Source organism: Pelodiscus sinensis, chromosome 21 (genome assembly GCF_052426305.1).
Source record: "Pelodiscus sinensis isolate ZL-2025 chromosome 21, ASM5242630v1, whole genome shotgun sequence".
Lineage (NCBI taxonomy): Eukaryota > Metazoa > Chordata > Testudines > Trionychidae > Pelodiscus > Pelodiscus sinensis.
The window spans coordinates 12,219,150-12,243,003 of NC_143072.1; the positions used below are offsets into that span (position 1 = coordinate 12,219,150).

The 23,854-nt window shown below is 55.1% G+C and overlaps 1 protein-coding gene across 2 annotated transcripts; it reads right to left on the reverse strand.

Moving 5' to 3' along the window:
* Positions 1-5,932: 5,932 nt before the first annotated feature.
* Positions 5,933-18,486, reverse strand: LOC102456913 (uncharacterized). 2 transcript variants are annotated; one of them, XM_075917333.2, is made up of 2 exons: positions 15,896-18,486; positions 5,933-6,197 (listed from the first exon to the last, which is right to left on the reverse strand). In XM_075917333.2, exons 1-2 carry the CDS (start codon positions 18,363-18,365, stop codon positions 5,938-5,940), a joined length of 2,730 nt encoding a protein of 909 aa, XP_075773448.2. In that variant the 5' UTR covers positions 18,366-18,486; the 3' UTR covers positions 5,933-5,937. The 2 variants fall into 2 exon arrangements, with proteins under 2 accessions (XP_075773448.2, XP_075773450.2); XM_075917335.2 differs by having other exon boundaries at positions 6,061-6,197; positions 15,916-18,486.
* Positions 18,487-23,854: the final 5,368 nt, after the last annotated feature.

Genomic DNA, 23,854 nt, shown 5'->3' on the forward strand with positions numbered 1-23,854 from the left:
CCTTGGTCTAAAACATCCTCACTCCCCGTAGCCCTGCCAAGACTAACTCGCCCCACTGCCGCTGCTCACACGCCCCAGGCAGCCCCACCTCCTCCTTCCAGGTCCAAGGGGTTATCTGCTGTCACCTGGGCCTCAGGAGGTGAGAGGCTGCACATACTACCCCAGTGAGTCCCACCCAACCTCCCCCTCCTCATGGAGCTAGTGCTGCAGAGCCTGGGGAAACTGAGGCACATGCACACACTCATACACAGCGTCACTACAGAGCAGCATAGGGCAGTAGGATCACATATAACCCCCTAACATAAGACAAATGGTGAACACAGAATTACCAAAGTAGACAGCATCCCCACTACGTCACAGTGGTACCAGAGACTGGCCAGTGACCTCCCCAAACTGCCAGGGAGCTTGCAGGGCCCTGTGCCAGGCCCCAGACCAGTCCTTGCAAAACACTGCACTAGCCCCTCTGTGCCTCCAGCCAGAACACGAGGACACTGCTGTTTCCAAGGGGCGGGGACGCTAGCCTGGTCGCACGGAGAGGTAGAGGAGGAGTGGAGAATGGGCTTGGTCTGGAAGTGGCTCAACATCAGGCAAAGGTTTCGAGCCCCCAGAGGAGCCAAGTTCTGGAACAGCTCCCAAGGGCAGCAGTGACCATGGGAGTTTTCCCTCCTCTGCAGCCCGGGCACAGCTCATGGGCAGATTTCAGCTGGTGTCAATGGTGGAGTCTCTGTCACTCAAAGTCTTGGAGCATGCGTTGAGGCCATTGGTAACAGCCTCTGAGGGGACTGTTCCCGAGTGGGTGGGTCAGTCTGGCCTGCAACATGCAGGAGTCGGACTAGCTAATCGTCACGGCCCCTTCTGCCTGTACGTCTGTGTGAGTGGCAGACTGGCTGTGCGCCCTGGACAAAGCATGCAGCCTCACGCGTTGTCCAAGGTTATTTCTCTACTTCCAGCGCTCTGCGCTCGGTGTGCCCAGGGCAGAGCTGTGACCCCCACACTCGTTTCTCTAGCCCATGGCGCCATTTCTGGGCATGATTCTGTCTTTGCAGCCACCCATAGGGCCAAGGTATTTTTGTCCCACTGGATCAGACAACAGAAATGCTCAGGGAAACAAGCGGGTGTCGTTCTGGGGCACTTCCATGCACTGGAGAGAGGCGGGTTTGCTTGGGGAGAAGTTTGCATGGATCTTTGCCCAACTCCTGCCGCAGGTGAGGCTACAGCACGGGCAGGGCCTCCCCCGTCTGCAGCGGGAGGTCTCTGTGGGCCCCCTGCTCACAGTGCCCTATAGGGCAGGGGAGAGACTCCAATCCCTCTTTTCATGCTGGAGCCTTCCCCAGGGGGCTCTCCTGGCACAGACAGCTCCTGCCCCCTGCGCTCATGGGCCAGTGAGGTGAGCAAGTGAGCAGCTAGCCCAGAGCTCAGGCCCGCGGGCTGTGGGGCCAGGGCGCTGGGGGTAGGTGAGGGCTGGGAGCGGGAGGAGACTGCAGAGTCTAAAGCTCTAATCCCCCAGCGAGCGCTTTCCTCCAAGACTCGGCATTACTGAGGATTAGCCTCTTCACCTCTTCCCTGCATCTCCTTGTGCCCTTCAGGGCTGGCGGGATCCCCCTTCCAGAGCGGGAGGTCTCAGCGCAGGGGGACTCGGACGCGGCCCCTAATTCATGTGCAGACGCGCCAGGCATCTAGCAACAGGCCAGCCCGTCCGGGGCCTGTGAAAAGTGCCAGGCCCGAGGCAGGCTCCGGCCGGCCACGGCCGCGTGGGTCAGGGAGGTGAGATGCTGTCCTGGAGCCTTTGCCTTAGGCCTTACACGCCCCAGAGGATCCAAGGAGCCGAGCAGGCCGGGCAGAGACCTCGGGGGCAGTGGGTTCCTTGCTGGGCGGCGCTCCCCCGAGTTGGAAACGAAGCCACATGCAGGGCAGGGATGGAGCCTGCCTCCCGGCCACAGCTGGGTGAGACGGGCAGCCAGGCTGAGGGCAGCACCCGTCCCAGTGCCCGCTGGGGCTTTGTGAGGAGACGGGGCTGCTGGCTGGGCCTCGGGGCGCTGCAGGACTCTGCTCCCCTTCGCCCGGGCCCCTCAGGAAGCGGCCCCTCCCTTGGCCCCAGGATCACAGCCCCCCCGAGAGGAGGGTAGGAAGAGACTGGAGGAGGCCTTTAGTCCAGCCCCCGGCACCAAGCAGGGCCAAAGGATGCTGGGCCGAGGCACCAGCCCACGTGCCACGGGTGGGGCAGAGGCGCCCAGCTGGCCCTCAGGGAAGGAGCTCCTGCATGCGGGGGTGCAGGTTCCTGCAGGAGAAGGGCCTGACGGAGCCGAGTGGGTTGCTCCGGTGGCCGGGGCAGCCCATGGTCAGAGAGCTGTGTCCAGCTGGCCTTCCCTCCGCAGAGAGGCAGGGGCATGCTGCGGGGCTCTCCCTGGGCCGTGCACGCAGGGACAGGCAGAGCTGTGAGAGGCTGGCAGACGATGGGACTTCCCCTTCTCCGGCCGGCCCGGCCCGGCCCATGGAGAGGGGTCAGTGAGAACCCTGCACCCTGCAGGGAGAATCCCCAGGCTGCGCCCTGGGAAGTGGAGCTGAGCTAGCGGCTAGCAGGCGGAGGAGCTATAATTATCCAGGGCGGCCGAGTTATTTTGGGAAGAGGCCGTGCTGCCGCCGGCTTTTATTCTCCAAACGGAAGCAAGAGGGAAAGAGGCCAGCCCGGAGGCCTCTCTGGAGCGCAGGGGATGATGAACCCCGCACAGGCCTGTCCCTGCAGGGCCCGTATGGATCACTGCCTGCCAGCCTGCCACTGCCTCGCGCTCTTGCTGACGAGCTCCCTGGCTCAGCCGCTGAAGATAGTGACCCACCATGGCGGCATGGCCAATGCAGACCCTGGCCGGGTGCCCGGGGACACAGCTCATGCTGCAGCACCGCTCGGACACGCCCACGCCCACTCGCCCGGGGCGTGGAATCAGCTGCCAATGATTCCGTGTGGATGCAGGGAACCACGCCCCCCGTCTGTGCCTGTGTATGCATCCATGGAGACCTGGAGAATGGGTCTGAGAGGAAGCCCCAGGGGTCAGGGGCTTGGAAAAGAAAAGGTTTCCTTGCGGGGAGCCCTTGGCATAGCCAGCTCCCTGCTCTGTCCTGCTCCTGCCACGTGCCGCTTTCCACAGGCCGTCCCTCGCCCAGTGGTGGCTCCATGGGAGGGGCTTGCTGCAGAGCGGAGATGGGTGCAGCACGTCAGAGCTGGAACGGTCTGGTCTGAGGGAGCACCGTGCTCAGCCGCGCCTCGCTCCACAAGCTCTGGCCTTGTGCTCAGGGCTCTCCAGGGCGCCCGGCTTGGAGAAATGTGGCGCTAGGGCAGGCACGTGGCAAATGCCCAGCAATGGGGGCCCGGCACTGGAACCTCGGAACCCAGCTTTCAAGTCAGGCAGAGCAAGCCCCATTTCAAAGAGAGACGCGGCTCCATGTCGCCACAGGCGAGTGAGAAGAGAAGCCGGGTCCCCGGGCTCAGCCGGTTGGCCTGAGGGGGCCGGAGCGGTGCTCCGTCCAGATGCCTCTGGCCTCGTCACGGCAACGTTTCCACTTCTCGGAAGCTTCCTGCTGTCCTGGAGCTTGCCGGAGATCACACTGCTAAGCCAAGCTGGTCGCCGGCCACGTTTGCTCTTCTTACTGCGCAACGGGTGGGTTTGCTCTGGCGCCTTCACTAGGGAGTCTTTAAAAGCCAACCAGCTCCCCGGACTCCTTCCCCTCGCCTGAGCCCATCAGTTCCCTGCGGGCGTCACGGGCTGCTTTTCTGCGCGCCAGGGCCGTATTTTCAAGGATGAAAGCTTTGCACTTTCCACATGCACCTTAAAACCCTCTGGGTGACAAAAGTGTGTCCCAGCCTCGGCCTCAGGGCACCTCTTGGAGCAAGGAATGAAAATGCGAAGAAGCCGCTAGTCCTGTGAATAACAGCGAGGAGCCAGGTGGGCCATTATTCACTATTCTTGAGCACTGAGGCAAGCACAGGGAGCAATAAACACGCGTGTGAATGCTGGAACGGCCACAGCTCTTCACCCCCATGGTTCATAGCGAAATCCGCAGCAGGACGCGCCCTACTCAGGACTCACTCCGGGTATGTCTACACTACCCCGCTAGTTTGAACTAGGAGGGTAATGTAGGCATACCGCACTTGCAAATGAAGCCTGGGATTTGAATTTCCCGGGCTTCATTTGCATAAACGGGGAGCCGCCATTTTTAAAACCCCGCTGGTTCGAACCCCGTGCAGCGCGGCTACACGGGGTACGAACTAGGTAGTTCGAACTAGGCTTTCTAGTTCGAACTACCATTACTCCTCGTGGAATGAGTTCCTAGTTCGAACTAGGAGGGCAGTGTAGACATACCCCCAGCTATCCTTGTCTTTGCATCCAAACAGGGAGCAGAAATAAAGCCAGTGACTGGTGATCCCCCAGCACCGGTAGCGGCCCCCGTCGGACTGGGCGTGTCTGCTCAGCCTCTGCGGCGAGGCCAGAGGAACAGCAACCCCCTGCTCAGCCTGGGGACAAAGGCTGGCTACCCAGAGAGCTGCGTTTCTTTGGGTCCCCTTCCAGGGGATTGATCTGACCAGCCTGGATTAGCTCTCGCAGCCCAGGGCTGTGGGGAGCCGGCAGATCCCTGCCCTGCTCCCACACAGTGGAAGGCCACATGCTGCCTGACAACGGGCTCCCCTCCCCACCTCAGCCCTGCGATCCCTGCCCAGCTCTGCCAGGCCTGGCTAGGTTTTGTAACCCCCTCCGTGTGCAGCACACAACACGTTGCCCCATGTGGCCCTGCAGGTGCCCAGCATCCTCTGGCCAGTAAACACCTCGCTGTGTACCTGGCAATGCATTGCTGATTCTGGCTGTAGCCAGCCAGTGCCTGGACCACTGGTACCCAACAGTGCCATCTGCTGAGTCGACGCATCCTTCCACGGGTGCCCGCCGAGCACAGAGCCCCCCAGGGACTCCCTGCTGTGCTCAGGCCGTCCAAGCCCCTCTGAAGCAGGGCAGGAAACAGCTATCAAGGACGAGTTTCCAGCCAGTAGCAAACCCAGGAAGCCAGAGAGTTGGGTGCAGCAACAGCTCAGCCTGTGCCCATCCCCTGGCGGGCTGGGCTCCCGAGCAGAGAGGGAAATTCAGCAAGGCCCAGAAAGTGCCCAGCTCCCTCAAGTGCCATGTGGGCGAAGGTGGCAGCGCGGGGGCCAGGCCAGGCCAGGCCAGGCCGCTGCTCACACAGGGCAGAGGGGGAGGGAAGGAGGCTCTAGCCAAGAAGCCCAAGGCAGCTGCTGCACTGAGGAAGGGCTGGGGGTGCCAGTGCAGGCAGGGAGGACTCCGAGCGGGCCTGGGGGCCTGGATCCTGGGAAGGGCTGGAACCCCGCATGCTGTTTGACTGGGGATCCCAGAAGGGTCAGGGAGGTGCAGGGCTGCCCCGAGCCGGCAGGGGGCCCTGCGAGGTGCTGGGGGGGTGACAATAGGATGGGCTGGAGGCGGCTGCCTGGGTGGGCACACGGGAGAGCTCCAAGGCAGCAGAGCTGAGCCGCCAGGGAGCCTGGAGAGGGGGCCACCTGCCAAGGGGTCTCTTACCTCTTCGTCTGGCAGCGGGGGATGGCCACGGAGCCGTGCGCAGGGGTGGGAGGCAGGCGAAGAGGCGCAGGAAGGAAGGCGAGAGACGAGCACTGGTTAGTGCACCACTCAGTGACATGCACCCCCGAGACGCCCGGGGCAAAGGGCAACCCAGGGAAACCAGCAGGGCAGCCACCCTTCACTGCCTGTGAGCTCAGCAGGCTGGGGGCAGGTTGCTGGCTGTGGGCACCAGCCAAAATTCACCGGCCGGCTTTTGTGCCCCAGAAATGTCAGCTTCTGGAGCAGCTGATCACAATCCCCCTTGGGCTGCAGGCACCTCGCAGGCCCCAGGGGAAACTCCAAACAGATCACAGGCCACAGACGCTTAAGAGCCACCTTTAATGCAGTCTGTGATGCAGGGGATAGCCATGCAAAAGCAAACCAGTGTTTGTGTAGGTCCTACAAAAATAGCAAGGTGGGAATCCTGGTTGCAGTTGCTGCTGCTGAGCTGAGCACGCAGGGGGTAGGGGAGCCTTCGCGAAAGGGAGAGGAGCTCTTGGGTCCCGTGGGATTTGGGAGGAACCGAGATGAGACACCAACCTCTCAGCCACCACAGGATGTCCGTGTACTTCTCATCGGTGAGATCTGCAAGGGGGAGAGAGGGCACTGAATCCTGACGGCGGTGCCAAGGCAGCCCCCCGCTAGCACGTGGCTCGGTGCTGGGCAAGGCACAGCTCACCCCTGCTCCACCTTGCCTCTTGTATGCTCGCTTTAGCGGTGCTGCAGTGAGCGGAGGCATCAATAAGGGCCCCGCATTGCCCACGCCCAGGCCCACCGCCGGCCACAGCTGATTTACCCCCACCCTGGTTCGCGTCTGGGCCACCTCCACCGCAGGCAACACCCCTCCAGATGGGAGGGTAGGCAGCTGAGCGCTGCACTGTCAGCCTAGGGAAGTCTAATGAACACGAACACAAGGGGGCGCTGCAGAGGGCTCCAGGGTCTGGGGCAATGATCACGTTTTCTAGTCATAGAATCATAGAATCATAGGACTGGAAGGGACCTCGAGAGGTCATCGAGTCCAGCCCCCCGCCCTCAAGGCAGGACCAAGCTCCACCTACACCATCCCTGACAGATGTCTATCTAACCTGTTCTTAAATATCTCCAGAGAGGGAGATTCCACCACCTCCCTTGGCAATTTATTCCAATATTTGACCACCCTGACAGTTAGGAATTTTTTCCTAATGTCCAATCTAAACCTCCCCTGCTGCACTTTAAGCCCATTACTCCTTGTCCTGTCCTCAGAAACCAAGAGGAACAAATTTTCTCCTTCCTCCTTGTGACACCCTTTTAGATATTTGAAAACCGCTATCATGTCCCCCCTTAATCTTCTTTTTTCCAAACTAAACAAGCCCAGTTCATGAAGCCTGGCTTCATAGGTCATGTTCTCTAAACCTTTAATCATTCTTGTCGCTCTTCTCTGTACCCTTTCCAATTTCTCCACATCTTTCTTGAAATGTGGCGCCCAGAACTGGACACAATACTCCAGTAGTCAACGCCCCAGCCATGTCCAGGGGGTTCTTTAAGGCCCTGTGAAAAGTCTCGACCGCCCGAACCCTCTCCTCCCGGCTGCCTGGCACAGGACTTTGCCAGAGGGGCTGTGGCTGGCCAGGGCTCAGCAAGACCTGGCTTGGCACTAGACCCTTGTCCCTGAGCAGGTCAGCGTGGTTTAAACACAGGCATGAATTACACCTCGCACCAGCCCTGTGTGAGAAAAGGCCCAAGGCCCAGGTTTAAGCAAGGTGGGAGGGGAAGCTGTCTCCACATCTTGCCTCCCCTCTACTCATCCATTGCCCGCTCCAGGGCTGGCTGCACCTTGCTGGCACCTGTCCGTCTTGCTTCTAACTCTCACATCCATGACGAGAACCTCAAAAACGTGAATCGGGAACTGGTGCTGTAGTCTCAGCCTCAGTACTGAGCTGAAGGGAAGTCTCCATCCTCTGCCAGCAGTACGGAGCATTGTGACACACAGAGGCATACAGACACACACGCACACCAGCTTACTACTCTGTATTTTGAAGGACTGATAGCATGAGCTGCAAAAAGCAGCCAGAGTAACACAGCTGCTTCTTTGGCAAACAGATGCTCCACACAAGGATAAACCAAAGAAATTAGTGACCTTGTGTGGAGACACCTGGTCTAAAAAGGGAAATAAGGAAAATTTAGAAAGCTATGGACCAGTCAGCTTAACACCAGACCTCTCTGGGGAAACCAAGGCTGAATGCCGACACAAAGCCAAAACACCGACATTTCCCCTGGGACAAACATTCAAACATAGTGGCTGTGTTTAGACTGACAAGTTTTTCTGCAAAAGCAGCTGCTTTTGCAGAAAAACTTGCCAGCTGTCTACACTGGCCGCTTGAATTTGCGCAAGAACACTGACGATCTGATGTAAGATTGTCAGTGTTCGTCTGCAAATACTATGATGCTCCCGTTTGGGAAAAAGCCCTTTTGCACAAATGTATTTGCACAAGAGGGCCAGTGTAGACAGCTCAGGACTGTTTTGCGCAAAAAAGCCCCAATGGTGAAAATGGCGATTGGGGCTTTTTTGCGCAAAAGCGCGTCTAGATTGGCACGGACGCTTTTCCACAAAAAAGTGCTTTTGCAGAAAAGCGTCCGTGCCAATCTAGACACGCTTTTCCGCAAATGCTTTTAATGGGAAAACTTTTCTGTTAAAAGCATTTGCGTAAAATCCTGCCAGTCTAGACGCAGCCAGTGAGTTGGAATCAGACTGTTTTATTGCAATAACAGCTCCAACCGTTATGGTGCGTTCAAATACTAAAACGGCCTCCCCCATGAGGCCTGACCCTGCGTGCCTCACACGGATGAGGACACGCTCTTCAGGGGACTGGCTTTCTCCATACTGCCTGAGGTCCAGGGAGGGAGTCATGTACTAAAATGGGGTCATGCTGGCAAACAGTCTGAGGACCCCTGCCCTGAGTCTCAGGCAGCAGGTGGGAGAGGACAGGAGGAGGTGCTGGGATGAGGAGCATCTGAGCCCATGCGGGATTCCTGGAGAATATTCATGTGGAGGTGACTGAGGCTGAGGAAGCTCTCTGGCTAAGAGGGCTGCTGACACACCACTGGGGGAGGAGAAGTCTTGGGCAGCTGCTCCCTGCTGGTGGCAGGCAGGGCTCCACCCCTGTGCCCAGCCTTCCCACCATGGTTCTGGAGAACCGTTCTCTGTTCTGGACATGGGAGATGAGGAATCACCCCGAGGAGGAGGAGCATCCATGAGGTCTGCAGCCAACACTCGCAGGAGGATACGTAGGGTAGTGGTGGCCGGAGACTGGAGACTCTCTTCTGAGGAGCTGGAGATGTCCATCTGTTGCCCTGACTTGGCATCCCGGGAGATGGGCCCGTGTCTCAGACGTTACAGAGGGATTGTCGAGAATCATCCGGCCCTCTGACTACTCCTGCATGCGGGCCTAGTGATGCTGCGAGGTGCGACACTGAGGGTCAAGAGGGACTCCAGGGCTCTGGGCATACAGATGAAGGAGTCTGGAGCCCAGGTGGTGTTCTCCTCCATCCTTCCTGCCAAAGATCAGGGCCTGGGCAGAGACAGGTGCATCCTGGAGGTGAATGCCTGGCTGCGATGATGGTGTCATCAGGAGGGCTTTGGCTTCCTCTACCATGGGATGCTATTCCAGGAAGGACTCTCAGCAGGGATGGGGTTCCCTTTTCGAGGAAGGGGGAGACCCTTTTTGGATGCAGACTGGCTAATCTAGTGAGGAGGCTTTAAACTAGGTTTGATGAGGGCAGGTGACCAAAGGCCACTGGTAAGTGAAGAACATGGAGACCTGCGGGACAGGTCAGGGAAGGCCATGGGGTATAATAGCAGAGATAAAGGGGGGACAGGGCAGGACTGGGGCACCAAATCAAATCAGGATCTTAGATGCCTAGGTACAAATGTAAGAAGTCTGGGGAATAAGGAGGAAGAACTGGACGTGCTAGTAAATAAATACAACTATGACATTGTTGGTACCACAGAGACTTGGTGGGATAATACACATGATTGGAAAATCGGTAGAGATGGGTACAGCTTGCTCAGCAAGGATAGGCAGGGGAAAAGGGGGAGGTGTTGCCTTGTGTATTAAAAATGTATACACTTGGACTGAGGTGCAGACAGACTTGTTGAGAGTCTCTGGGTTAGGTTAAAAGGGGTCAAAAACAAGGGTGATGCTAGGGGCCTACTACAGACCACCTATTCAGGAAGAAGAGGTCAATGAGGCTTTTTTAAACAACCAAGCTCAAGATTTGTTGGTGATGAGGAATTTCAGCTACCCAGACAGCTGTGGGGTAACTAATACAGCGGGGCACAGATTATCCAACAAGTCCTGGAATGGATTTGAAATAATTTTTTTACTTCCGAAGGTTGAAAAAGCTACTAGGGAAGAAGCTGCTCTAGATTCGTTTTTAACAAATAGGGAGGAACTGGTTGAGAACTTGAAAGTGGCAGGCAGCTTGGGTGAAAGTGATGATGAAATGACAGAGTTCATGAGTCTAAGGAAGGGTAGAAGGGAGAACAGCAAAATAAAGACAACGGATTTCAGGAGGGCAGACTTTAATAAACTAGGTCAAAGGACAAAGAACGAATATAAACAAACAACACAGGTGTGCAGGGGCAAGATTAGAAAGGCAAAGGCACAAAACAGGCTCAGACCAGCTAGAGACATAAAGGGAAACAAGAAAACATTCTACAAATAGATTAGAAGCAAGAAGATGGCCAAGGACAGGATAGGCCCATTGGTCAACGAAGAGGGAAAAACAGTAACAGAAAATGTGGAAATGGCAGCTGCTTAATAACTTCTTTGTGCTGATTTTCACGAGGACGGTTGATAGCGACTGGATGCCTAACACTGAATGCCAGTGAAAATCTGGTAGGTTCAGAACTTAAAAAAAGGAAAAGAACAAGTTAAAAATGACTTGGAAAAGTATCATAAGTGTTGTGAACAAGTTATGAGAAGTAGGCCTCTGCTGGAGTATTGTGTCCAGTTCTGGATACCACATTTCAAGAAAGATGTGAAGAAATTAGAGGAAGGGTTGCCAGATGGTTTAACTAAAAATACCATACACTCCGCCCCTCACCCCCCAAAAAACCCAACAACACCAGGGAAAAAATTCTGTTGAGAAAAAAGGGGGAGACCAAAATTGTTAAGGAAAAAAAAAAGGACCCCAAGAGTTAAGCAAAACAGAAACAAAAACAAAACCAGCATTAAAACAGCTTTAAGTGCATGCAGAATCAGAATAGGGCTAGCAAGAGAGGAGCGGTTGAGCACTAAGACCCAGGGAATGCATAGCTTCCCCTTGCTTCAGTTCTTTAAGCTTTCATAGAATCATAGAACCATAGAGCTGGAGGAGACCTCAGAAGGTCATCAAGTCCAGCCCCCTGCTCTAGGCAGGACCAATCCCAACTAAATCAACCCGGCCAGGGCTTTGTCAAGCCGAGACTTAAACACCTCTAGGGATGGAGACTCCACCACTTCCCTAGGTAACCCATTCCAGTGCTTCACCACCCTCCTAGGGAAATAGTTTTTCCTAATATCCAACCTGGACCTCTCCCACCACAACTTGAGACCATTGCTCCTTGTTCTGCCATCTGTCACTACTGAGAACAGCCTCTCTCCATCCTCTTTGGAACCTCCCTTCAGGAAGTTGAAGGCTGCTCTCAAATCCCCCCTCACTCTTCGCTTCTGCAGACTAAATAGACCCAAGTCCCTCAGCCTCGCCTCATAGGTCATATGCTCCAGCCCCCTAATCATTTTGGTTGCCCTCCGCTGGACCCTCTCCAATGCGTCCACATCCTTTTTGTAGTGGGGGGCCCAGAACTGGACACAATACTCCAGATGTGGCCTCACCAGAGCCGAAAAAAGGGAAATAATCACATCTCCGGATCTTCTGGCAATGCTCCTCCTAATGCAACCTAATATGCCATTAGCCTTCTTGGCTACAAGGGCACACTGTTGACTCTTATCCAGCTTCTTATCCACTGTAACCTCCAGGTCCTTTTCTGCAGAACTACTTCTTAACTGGTTGGTCCCCAGCCTGTAACAATGCTTGGGATTCTTCCGTCCCAAGTGCAGGACTCTGCACTTGTCCTTGTTGAACCTCATCAGATTTTTTCTAGCCCAATCCTCCAATTTGTCTAAGTCACTCTGGACCCTATCTCTGCCCTTAAGCGTATCTACCTCTCCCCCCAGCTTAGTGTCATCTCCAACTTTCTGAGGATGCAATCCATCCCCTCAGCCAGGTCCTTAATAAAGATATTGAACAAAACTGGTCCCAGAACTGAACCTTGGGGCACTCCGCTAGAAACCGACCACCATCCTGACATCGAACCGTTGATCACTACCCGCTGGGCCCAGCCTTCTAGCCAGCTTTCTATCCAGCTTACCATCCATTTATCCAATCCACAATCCCTTAACTTGCTGGCAAGAATATTGTGGGAGACCATATCAAAAGCCTTGCTAAAGTCAAGGTCTATCACATCCACTGACTTTCCCACATCCACAGAGCCAGTTACCTCATCATAGAAGCTAATCAGATTGGTCAGGCAGGACTTGCCCTTTGTGAATCCCTGCTGACTATTCCTGATCACTTTCCTCTCTTCCAAGTGCCTCAAAATGGATTCCTTAAGGATCCCTTCCATGATTTTTCCAGGAACCGAGGTAAGACCAACTGGCCTATTGTTCCCTGGATCCTTCTTCCCATTTTTGAAGATGGGCACTACATTTGCCTTTTTCCAATCATCCGGGATCTCTCCCGATCTCCACGACTTTTCAAAGATAATGGCCAAAGGCTCCTCAATGACATTTGCCATCTCCCTCAGTACCCTCGGATGCATTAAGTCCGTACCCATGGATTTGTGTACTTTTAGCTTTTCTAAATAGTTTCTAACCTGTTCTTTACCCACCAAGGGCTGTCCATCTTCATCCCATCTTGTGTCACTTAGCGCATTAGTCCGGGAGCCTACCTTGTCCGTGAATACAGAGGCAAAGAAAGCATTGAGTACTTCAGCTTTCCCCACATCATCTGTCACTAGGTTATCTCCTTCATCCAGTAAGGGCCCCACACCCTCTCTGATCACCTTCTTCTTGTTAACATGCCTGTAGAAACTGTTCTTGTTATCCTTCACATCCTTAACCAGTCGCAATTCCATTTGCACTTTGTCCTTCCTGATAATCCCCCTGCATTCTCGAGCTCTACATTTAAACTCCTCCCTGGTCATTTGTCCAAGTTTCCACTTTTTGTAAGCTTCCTTTTTGTGCTTAAGTTCACCAAGGATTTCCCCTGTAAGCCAATCCGGTCTCCTACCATGTTTGCCTCTCTTGCTACGTGTCGGGATGGTTTCTTTCTGTGTCTTCAATAAAGCTTCTTTAAAATACTGCCAGCTGTCCTGGACTCCTTTCCCCTTCATGTTAGCATCCCAGGGGATTCTGCCTATCAGGTCTCTGAGGGAGTCAAAATCTGCTTTTTACCGGTGGCCATTTTGTTTTCTTGATGGAGCCAGAATGCAGCTTCCCTGCGCAACCAGGTAAGCGGGGCGGGGGGAGGGGAGGAGAGGGGGAGGACGCTGGGCTCAGTTGCCGAATGTGTTGTAGGGTTGCCAGGTGTCTGGTATTTTCCCCTCCTGGCTGGAAAAAAAATCAGAAAATACTGGACATTTCAGGTGTCTGGTATTTTCTGAATTTTTTACCAGACAGGAAGTGAAAATATCGGACTGTCCAGGTCAATACTGGACACCTGGCAACCCTAGTTAGAGAAGGTCCAGAGAGGAGCAGCAGGAATGATTACAGGTCTAGAGAACATGAACAGTGCGGGAAGACTGAAAGTATCGGGTTGGTTTAGTCTGGAAAAGAGAAAATTGAGAGGGGACATGATAGCAGCCTAAAAGGGTGTCACACAGAGAAGGGAGAAAAATTGTTGTCCTTGGCCTCTGAGGATAGGAGAAGAAGCAATGGGCTTAAACTGCATCACAGGAGGTTTAGGTTGGACAGTAGGAAAGCTTTCTGTCGGGGTGGTTAAACACTGGAATAAATTGCCTACGGGGGTTGTGGAATCTCCATCTCTGGAGATATTGAAGAGCAGGTGGGACAGACACCTGCCAGGGATGGTCTAGACAGTGCTGGGTCCTGCCGTGAGGGCAGGGGACTGGACTTGATGACTCTCAAGGTCCCTGCCAGTTCTAGTGTTCTGTGAGACTATGGTTTGACGACGTGATTCTAGATTTTGGAAAATGGAGCAATCCCACATGGGATTCCAACTCCGACTGCCCTCACATGTGCTCTGGGGCGGGTGCTGCACCCACATCTGGAACCTGACATTAGTGGGGAGCTCCAAACCTGTCCCCCTTGCTTCCTGAGCTCGTCTCCTTTCACTTCCTTTTCCCTCCACGTACTTCCATCTGCTAGTGGGTTCCCCTTGGCAGCTTCCCTGCACCGCTGACCCTCAGTTCTGTGCCCCTGAGGTTTGGATGCACAGGCCCCCTATCTGCACTGGAGGGACTGCAGGACTTCCCAAGGCCTGTTTATTCCTTTCTGCTTCCTCCCCGGGAAGCTTCTTCCAGGCTCCTGTTTGGAGGTGTGTGTGTGTGCGCATGTGCAGTGTGTACATGTGCAAAGTGTGCATGCACGTGTGCAGTTTGTGCGCATGTGCAGTGTGTACATGTGCAAAGTGTGCATGCACGTGTGCAGTTTGTGTGCATGTGCAGTGTGTACATGTGCAAAGTGTGCATGCACGTGTGCAGTTTGTGTGCATGTGCACTGTGTGCGTGAGTGCAATGCGTGTGTGCGTGTATGTGCCATGTGCGTGGCCCCAAGTTGAATATACCTAAAGCTGTTTCTTAGGCTGAGAAAAGGGCCTCAGATAAGAAGGCCAAAGAGCTTGGGAATGGGTGACAGGGGAGGGCTCATTGGATGGTTCTCTGTTCTGTTCACCCGTAGGGTTGCCAGATGGTTTCAGAAAAAATACCGAAAAGAAAAAGACCCTGAGAGTTGTTAGGAAAAAAAAACAAAACAAAAAAAAACCCCTGCGTGGCCCCTTTAAGAAATGCGTGGTGAGACTTTTTGGCCCTAACAGGCTGCTGGAGCCGCCCGCCATCTTGCCTCCCTGCGCTGGGCCAGACAGCCTCCGCATTGAGCCAGACAGCCCAGGAAAAATCAGAAAGTACTGGGCATGGTAGGGCATTGTAAGGCATGGTAGGGCATGGTAAGGCATTGTAAGGCATTGTAAGGCATATTAGGGCATTGTAAGGCATGGTAGGGCATGGTAAGGCATTGTACGGCATTGTAAGGCATATTAGGGCATTGTAAGGCATGGTAGAGCATGGTAGGGCATGGTAAGGCATTGTAAGGCATATTAGGGCATTGTAAGGCATGGTAGGGCATGGTAGAGCATTGTAAGGCATGGTAGGGCATGGTAGGGCATTGTAAGGCATGGTAGAGCATTGTAAGGCATGGTAGAGCATGGTAGGGCATGGTAAGGCATGGTAAGGCATTGTAAGGCATGTCAGGGCATTGTAAGGCATGGTAGAGCATGGTAGGGCATTGTAAGGCATGGTAAGGCATGGTAGGGCATGGTAGAGCATTGTAAGGCATGTTAGGGCATGGTAAGGCATGGTAGGGCATGGTAAGGCATGGTAAGGCATTGTAAGGCATGGTAGGGCATAGTAAGGCATTGTAAGGCATGGTAGGGCATGTTAGGGCATTGTAAGGCATGTTAGGGCATTGTAAGGCATGGTAGGGCATGGTAAGGCATGTTAGGGCATGGTAAGGCATGTTAGGGCATGGTAGGGCATTGTAAGGCATGGTAGGGCATGGTAGAGCATTGTAAGGCATGTTAGGGCATGGTAAAGCATTGTAAGGCATGGTAGGGCATGGTAAGGCATTGTAAGGCATGGTAAGGCATTGTAAGGCATGGTAGGGCATGGTAAGGCATTGTAAGGCATGTTAGGTGTCCGGTATTTTCTGAATGTTTTACCGGACAGGAGGTGAAAATACCGAACCGTCCAGTTGAGTAGCAGACACCAGGCAGCCCTACTCACCTGGCTCTGGCCACAGTGGGCAGTCAGGCCAGTGGGCCGGAGGGGCCGTGGGTCTGACCCCGTGTGGCCGTGCTCATGTTCTCATGCTCGCCATTCTATCCTGCCGCAGCAGGAAGCAGCCACGGTAGCGGCAGCTGCTACAGAAGCAGGCCGAGTGCAGCCCTGAAGGGGAGAGATGGGGCTAGCGGGGCGCCGGGGCCAGCCTGCAGACAACACTCTGAGGCCCACCGCTGCTCATACATACCCACAAAAAAAGCACTAAACCTGGGAATGGTTCTTTCCCTGGCTGGCTTGGTCCTGTCTGCGGCATCACAGCTGGGCTCAGCACCATCCGGCTGCCGCTGCTCTGACGGGACGGCCGCGAGGTGCTTGTCTGGCACGGTCGAGTCGTTGCCTGAGGTACCTGCGCCGTCACACACGCCGTCTGTTTCCATGGGCCATGGGCCAGCAGCAGCTGGCTCACTCGCAGGCCCTGAGGACCCTGGCCACATGGGAGCCTGGCTGCCTGGCTGTGCGGAGTCTGGCTGGAGCAAGGGCCACCATGTCGATTCAGGTCCGAACTTGGCTAAGGCTCTCGGAGGTAAATCCCCGGGGGCCAGGACAGCCTGCGGCAGGGACGGGCCCCTGCGGGTGGCTGCACTTATGGCATGGGCCGAGGCCCAGCAGGTCGAGTGGGTCTCTGAGTGCAGTGGGACCTCCAGACAGGGGGCCGTCTGGGTTGATGCATCCTTTGGGAGACAGAAGGAGCTGCTGGTGCTTCCGGTCTTTGGCTGGAGCGAGCTTCTGGGAGTCACTTCGGTCTCTGGATGTTGGGAGCTCCTGCGAATCGATTCTATCTCTCGGTGCAGTGCACACCGGTAGCTCGACTCACACTCTGGGTGGGGGGAGATCCAGCGGGTCCCACTGACATCGGAACGGGGGGAGTCCTGGCGGGTCCCTTCGGCGTTGGGACGGGGGGAGGCTCTGCGGGTCCCTTCGGCGTTGGGATGGGGGGAGTCCTGGCGGGTCCCTTCGGCGTTGGGATGGGGGGAGTCCCGGCGGGTCCCTTTGGCATCGGGACGGGGGGAGCCCCCATGGGTCCATTTGACATCAGGATGGGGGGAGTCCCGGAGGGTCCCTTCGGCGTCGGGACTGGGGGAGGCCCTGCGGGTCCCTTCAGTCCGTGGGGGAAAGGAGACTGCATAGATGGGTTCAGTCTGGGTGGTCTGGTCCTTTGGGTTGCGAATGGCTCTGCGAGCTCGCTTGGTCTGCGGCTGAGGTGCGTCACTGCCGGCTGAAGCAGCCTCTGTCCAAGGGGCACTCCCGGGGGCTGACGCGGGCGGCTCGGCGTTGCTGGTGGGAGGGCGTCTGTCCAGTGCCGTTGTTGCATGGTTCAGTTTGGGCTCTGGTGGGGGGCTGGCTCTCTGAGGGGGTTCCGGCCTTGAGGCCTTGAGGCCCTGCTGCAGGGTTACCAGCAAATGGCTGGAAGTCACTGACAGCTTCCCTGGCTGGACCGAGCATTTCCCACTTCTCAGTTCCACCGTGGTGTGTGGGGCGCCACTGCGTGGGCCATCACTTCCTGGCTGGGGGAAGACGCTGCGCAGGAGCTCGCTTTCTCGCCGAGGCGCGGTGGCCCCGGGTGGCGCACTTCCTCGCCGGAGCAGGCCACCTTGGCACAGCCCATTCCTGTGCTGGGGGAAAGCGAGCTGGGGAGGCTCACTCTCTCGTCGGAGCGGGATGCCTGGAGAGAGTGCTTCCCCCCACTGAGGGGAGGCGCTTCGGGGGATGTCGGTCCCCCGCTGAGGGGAGGCGCTTCGGGGGATGTTGGTCCCCCGCTGAGGGGAGGCGCTTCGGGGGATGTTGGTCCCCCGCTGAGGGGAGGCGCTTCGGGGGATGTCGGTCCCTCGCTGAGGGGAGGCGCTTTGGGGGATGTCGGTCCCCCGCTGAGGGGAGGCGCTTCGGGGGATGTTGGTCCCTCGCTGAGGGGAGGCGCTTCGGGGGATGTTGGTCCCCCGCTGAGGGGAGGCGCTTCGGGGGATGTCGGTCCCTCGCTGAGGGGAGGCGCTTTGGGGGATGTCGGTCCCTCGCTGAGGGGAGGCGCTTCGGGGGATGTTGGTCCCCCGCTGAGGGGAGGCGCTTCGGGGGATGTCGGTCCCACGCTGAGGGGAGGCGCTTCGGGGGATATTGTACCCTTGCTGAGGGGAGGCGCTTCGGGGGATGTTGGTCCCTCGCTGAGGGGAGGCGCTTTGGGGGATGTTGGTCCCTCGCTGAGGGGAGGCGCTTTGGGGGATGTCGGTCCCTCGCTGAGGGGAGGCGCTTCGGGGGATGTCGGTCCCTCGCTGAGGGGAGGCGCTTCGGGGGATGTCGGTCCCACGCTGAGGGGAGGTGCTTCGGGGGATGTCGGTCCCTCGCTGAGGGGAGGCGCTTCGGGGGATGTTGGTCCCTCGCTGAGGGGAGGCGCTTTGGGGGATGTCGGGCCCTCGCTGAGGGGAGGCGCTTCGGGGGATGTCGGGCCCTCGCTGAGGGGAGGCGCTGAGGGGGGGTGCACTCACTTGTCGAAGTAGGATGCCTTGGGAATGCTCACTCCCCTCCAGAAGTGAGGTGGTTCGGGGGGGTGCGCTCCCCGGCTGGAGCAGGGTGCCTTGGAAGAGTTCTGCTCCTCGCTGGGGGGAGATGCTCCGGGGGAACTTTGCCGCTGGCTGACCCAAACTACGCCCTTTCTGAGAAGACTCCATAGTCCTTTACCCTGCTGGCTGCCTGTCCTGCAGGCTGAACAAGAGCCATCTGTTAAGAAAGTAGGGGGCTTTGTCTCCCACAAAAACCTTGTTTTGTTGGGAGCTGCTTGATCATGTTTCCTTAGCGACGATGAGCCTACCTAGCAATGTCATAAAGAAGTGATGCCATCCATTTTTCTATGACATCACGCCAGTTGCAGGGCACATCGGCGGCCATCTTTTTTCTTATTAACATTTAATTTCTATATAACAATTATTAAATATACATAAACTTCTACTCCATTAGCTTCTTATAATGTATTAACCATCTGCTACCTCACCTACTTGAAACATTTAATTACAGAGAATATGTATGATTAAAAAATAACCCCGTTATTTGTACTACACAACTTACCAACACAGACATTTTGTTTAAAGAAATCCAAAGAGTTGAAGAGAACTGGTTTCAAAAGAGGAAGATGAGCAGCAGCACTCTGAGGAGGGGGATTCAGAGGGCAAGGGAAGGCAGTGGGGAGAAGAGCGGGGTAGGTGAGATGGCCCATGTCGTTTCTAGGCTCTGTCAGATCGGTTTAGGAAAGCCTCCATGTGACTGAGAATTGCTCTGGGATTCTGTTGCAGTGTACGATTCATTCCATGGTGCCCAAGTGTACAGTGTTTGACCCAATGTAGCCGCTTTAGGTTCTGGCCCTCGCCAGCCTTGGCTGTCTATGCTTATGGGAACCCAGGCGAGCTGTTTCGGGGGACAGGCAATACACTGCGGCTACGTCTACACTGCAGGCTTTTTGTGCAAGGACTGTTTTGTGCAAGAGTTCTTGCACAAAAGGTCTTCCACAAGAGCGCATCCACACGGCCCTGTGCTTTTGTGCAAGAGCGTCCATGGCAGTGTGGATGCTCTCTTGTGCAAGAAAGCTCTGAGAGCCATTTTAGCCAGAGGGCTTTCTTGCACAAGAAACCCCTATTGCCTGTCTACACTGCCTTTTTGTGGAAGAGCTCTTGTGCAAGAGGGCTTATTCCTCGTGGGGAGAGGAACAACTCTTGTGCAAGAAGCCTTGTTTTCTGACGCTCTACTGTAAATGTACTTGCGCAAGAACACGCGTGTAGTGTAGACACTCTGCAGACATAGCCTGTGATTGTTGAAAATACCACATAAAAAGCAGCATAAGCAATCAAGGGCTGCAGGGAGCAGTCTGCTTCCCACGACGGTGAACCAGAGCACAGCACACTGGGAGATAGGAGGAGGAGTGGAGCAGGCGGACCACAGTGACCGCTCCATGCAAGGCCCCCCAGGTAAGCCCCCGGGTTCCATAGCTCGGGGGCGGGGGCTGCAGGGAAGGGTAGCACTAGAGGGTGGAAGGGGTGGAGCAGAGGCAGGAAGAGGTGGGATGAGGGTGGTGCAGGGGAGGGGCTTGAGGGAAGGGGCAGAGCGGAGATGGGGAGAGGTGTTGCTTCTGGAGTAAGGGGGGGCGCTTGGGACCCTGTAACCCCCTTAGCAACAGCCCTGGATGGCCCTATCCTTCATGAATGGTTCTTTTTTGAATGCTGTAATAGTCTTGGCCTTCACAACATCCTCTGGTAAAGAGTTGCACACATTGGCTGTGCCTTGTGTGCCAAAATCCTCCCTTTTCTTTCTTCTAAACCTGTTGCCTATTAATTTTATTTGGTGATCTCCCGTTCTTGTGGTACAGGAACAGATAACTAACTTTTCCATATTCACTTTCTCCACGTCAGTCATGATTTTATAGACCTCTGTCCTAGCTTAGCTTAATCGTCCCTTTTCTGAGCTGAAAAGTCTCAGACTATGTCTACACTGCCCTCTCGTGCGCAAAAAAATATGCAAATGAGGCAAAGCGTGGCGTATCGCCGTGCCTCATCTGTATAATTAACGAGGCTCTGTTTTTGCACAAGAGACTTTTCTACTCAGCTCGTTTTTGCGCAAAAACCCCCTCTGAAAAAAAGAGGAAGAACGGCTCTTGTGCAAAAATGGAGCCTTATTAATTATGCAAATGACTCTGAGGCATGGCAATATTCCACACTTTGCCTCATTTGCATTGCTTTTGCGCAAGAGGGGGCAGTGTAGACATCGCTCATCATATGGCAGGCATTCGAAAGCCCTCGTCATTTTTCTTGCTCTTTCCTGAACTTTTCCCAGTGCCGAGATACCTTTGTCGAGAAGAGCTAACCACATCTGCGTGCAGTGATCAAGATGTGGGTATACCATGGATTACTTGTTGAGATTTTGGCTAGCTGTTCTTCAAATTCTTTCTTAGCCTTCCTCATTATATTTTTACATTTCATTTGCCAGAGTTTATGCTCCTTTCTAGTTTCCTCACTAGGATGTAATTTCCACTTTTTAAAGGGTACCTTTTTGTCTCACTGCTTCTTCTACTTTATGATGTAGCCATGGTGGCCTGTTTTTGGTTCTCTTACTGTACTGTTTTATTTGGGGTATATATTTAAATTGAGCCTCTATTATGTTATCTTTACAAAGATTCCATGCAACTTACAGGGATTTTACTTTTGGCACAGTGGCTTTTAATTTCTGTTTAATTAGCCGCCTCATTTTTGTGTGGCTCCCCTTTCAGAAATTAAGTGCTACAGCATTGGGCTGCTGTGGTGTTATTCCCACCACAGGGATGTTAACTTTCATGATATAATGGTCACTATTACCAAGCAGTCTGGCTCTATTAACTTCTGTGGCCACTCTGCAGGATAGCTCTCCCCTGGGGACTTACTGCTCCCCGTGGCCACTCTCATATTACATTCCTCCAAACAGCAGCCCTCCCTTTGCATGGTCTGGAAAACAGTCCCTTTCCTGGGCTTCTGGTTGTCCTGGCACAGCCAAACCCTGACCTTGCTTTAAAGTCAAGAGAAGAGGAAGCTGCGTACTAAATCTGGTGGTCCTAGCTCCTACCGTTTAGGAGGTGGTCTTGAGCAAACAGTTCACAGGTTTTGTCCCCCTCTCCCCGAGAAAAGCACAAAGCTGTGTGTTCTAAGATAGGTCGTTTCCCTTTCTGGAACTGGTGTTCTTTGAGACATGTTGCTCGTATCCATTCCACGTGAGACATGTGCACCGATGCTGGACGTTTTCACCCTAGCGGGATCCGCAGGGGAGTGGCTCTGGTGACCGACTCCTGGAACGGCACCTCCATGGTGAGGTAGAAGGGCACTGTGCACCCCCCCCCCACCTGCAGTTCCTTCTTGCTGGGAACTCCAACAGTGGGGAAGGAGGGCAGGTCACAAGAAGCTCAAGAGTCACCATTTGTGCTTCCCCGAACTCACCCTGTTGTGGTGGGGGGGACAAGGAGGCACTTCCCCACCAAAGAGCCATCAAGTGGGGATGGGAGGTAGTTCACTCCTCCCTGGAAGCAGTGGTAGAAGCGTGTGCAAATGCACACCCAGGCAACCATACATGTGCACACAGGCAGCTGCATGTTGTGCATTCCCACATACGCACACACATGGCCACACACAGCCAGGGCTGCTATATTTTTCTTCTCTGTGAGCAGGTGAATGTTTGCTGAGCTCACAAACGTGCAGTGTCTCCTACTCTCCTTCGCAACCCTGCTGGCCTCCTTCCCCCATGTGATGGGGGGGGGGGCTGTCTGCTCTGTCACCTGGGTTCCCCTAGGCTGTGATGCGATTCCCACTGACTCACCCACATGGGGATTGGCTGCCTGAGCCCCTTTGTCAACCCCAGAAGCAGGCTAGTCTGGGGGCCTGGCTGGCAGGAGGTTCCTGGAGAGGGAGGGGTGTGCAGGGCCAGGGGGCAGGACAGAAGAGAAAGGCTGGGGGGAGCACAATGCCTGACCAGAGCATCTCCAGTATGGTCAGCAAGAGATGCCGCCAGCAGCAGGGGCCCTGTTGACACTATGGCTAAATGCAGAGACCTCTGGCAACAACCCCTGCAGCCTGCACTCACCGGATGGGGCACCGTCCTGGGAAACACAGGCACTGCAGAGGCCTGCGGGGCTGGGGGTGACACGAGTTCCAGCGCAATCCCGCCGTCAAAAGAGCTAATGCGACCCATGGTGCATAACAGCAGGGCTGCGGGAAAACGATGCTCAGGCAGGCGCACTGGGTCTGGGCCAGCACAGCAAACATGCCGCTTCTATGCACAACTGCATGGGATTCTTCCCAGGAAACTCCTCGAGCAGCGGCAGGGAGGACAGCAAGGAGCAGGAGAGCGGTCAGCAGGCGAGTGGCACATCCCATCTCACCGCCAGCCAGGGCCTTTCCAGAACTTTGGAGACGATCCCTCCCTTCCAGGACGTCTCGCTCCCAGGCCCCGAGGGTGCGGACAGCACTTCTGGTGAGGTCACGCTTTGGAAGGGACCTCCCAAGGAGGAAACCGGAAGGGAACACCATCTACTGGAAGGCATGGGATGCATAGTCCTAGGGATGGGGGTTCCACAACCACCACCCCCAAAAGGAAACGACGGGTGGTGGTGGTCGGGGACTCCCTCCTAAGAGGGACTGAGCCATCCCTCTGCCGTCCAGACCTGGAATCTCGAGAGGTGTGCTGCTTACCGGGAGCTCGCATTCAGGATGTCACTGAGAGGCTTACCAAGCTGATCAAACCTTCAGATCACTACCCCTTCCTGCGTTTCCACGTGGGAACTAACGATACGGCCAAGAATGACCTTGAGCGGGATATTGCGGATTATGTAGCGCTGGGAAGAAGGATCCAAGAATTCGGCGCGCAAGTGGTGTTCTCGTCCATCCTCCCTGTTGAAGGGAAAGGACTGGGCAGGGATCATCAAATTGAAAACATAAATGTGTGGTTGCGCAGGTGGTGTCGCAGAGAGGGCTTTGGTTTCTTCGACCATGGGACTCTGTTCCGGGCACAAGGATTGTTAGGAAGAGATGGGATCCACCTAACCAAGAGAGGAAGGAGCATCTTCGCAGGCAGGCTTGCAAACCTAGTGAGGAGGGCTTTAAACTAGGTTCAGCAGGGGATGGTGACCAAAACCCTGAGGGGAGTGGGAAAGTCGGATACCGGGAAGAAATGCAGAGAGGAAGGAGCAAGAAAGGAGGACCCCTGATTCAAATGGAGAAGATAGGGCAATCAACTGGTAACCTGAAGTGTTTGTACACTAATGTGAGAAGCCTGGGCAACAAACAAGAAGAACTGGAGGCCTTGGCCCAGTCCAAGAAACATGATTTAATTGGGATAACAGAGACTTGGTGGGATGACTCGCATGACTGGAGCGCTGTCATGGAAGAGTATACACTGTTCAGGAAGAACAGGCAGGGGAGGAAAAGGGGAGGAGTTGCACTATATGTAAGAGAGCATTGCTCAGAACTCCAGTATAAAGAGGGAGAAAAACCTGTTGAGAGTCTATGGGTTAAGTTTAAAGGAGCAAACAACAGCATTGATGTTGTGGTTGGTGTCTGCTACAGACCACCGAATCAGGTGGATGAGGTAGATGAGGCTTTCTTCGGACAACTGAGCGAAGCTTCCAGATCACAGGCCCTGGTTCTCATGGGGG

Bases quoted from the DNA above. Each gene is read 5' to 3' on its own strand.
- LOC102456913 (XM_075917333.2), bottom strand. From the start codon at position 18,365: ATGGAGTCTTCTCAGAAAGGGCGTAGTTTGGGTCAGCCAGCGGCAAAG. The intron at 6,198-15,895 runs GTATGTATGAGC...TCCCCCTTGCAG, and splicing joins GTTTAGTGCTTTTTTTGTGG to ATCTCACCGATGAGAAGTAC.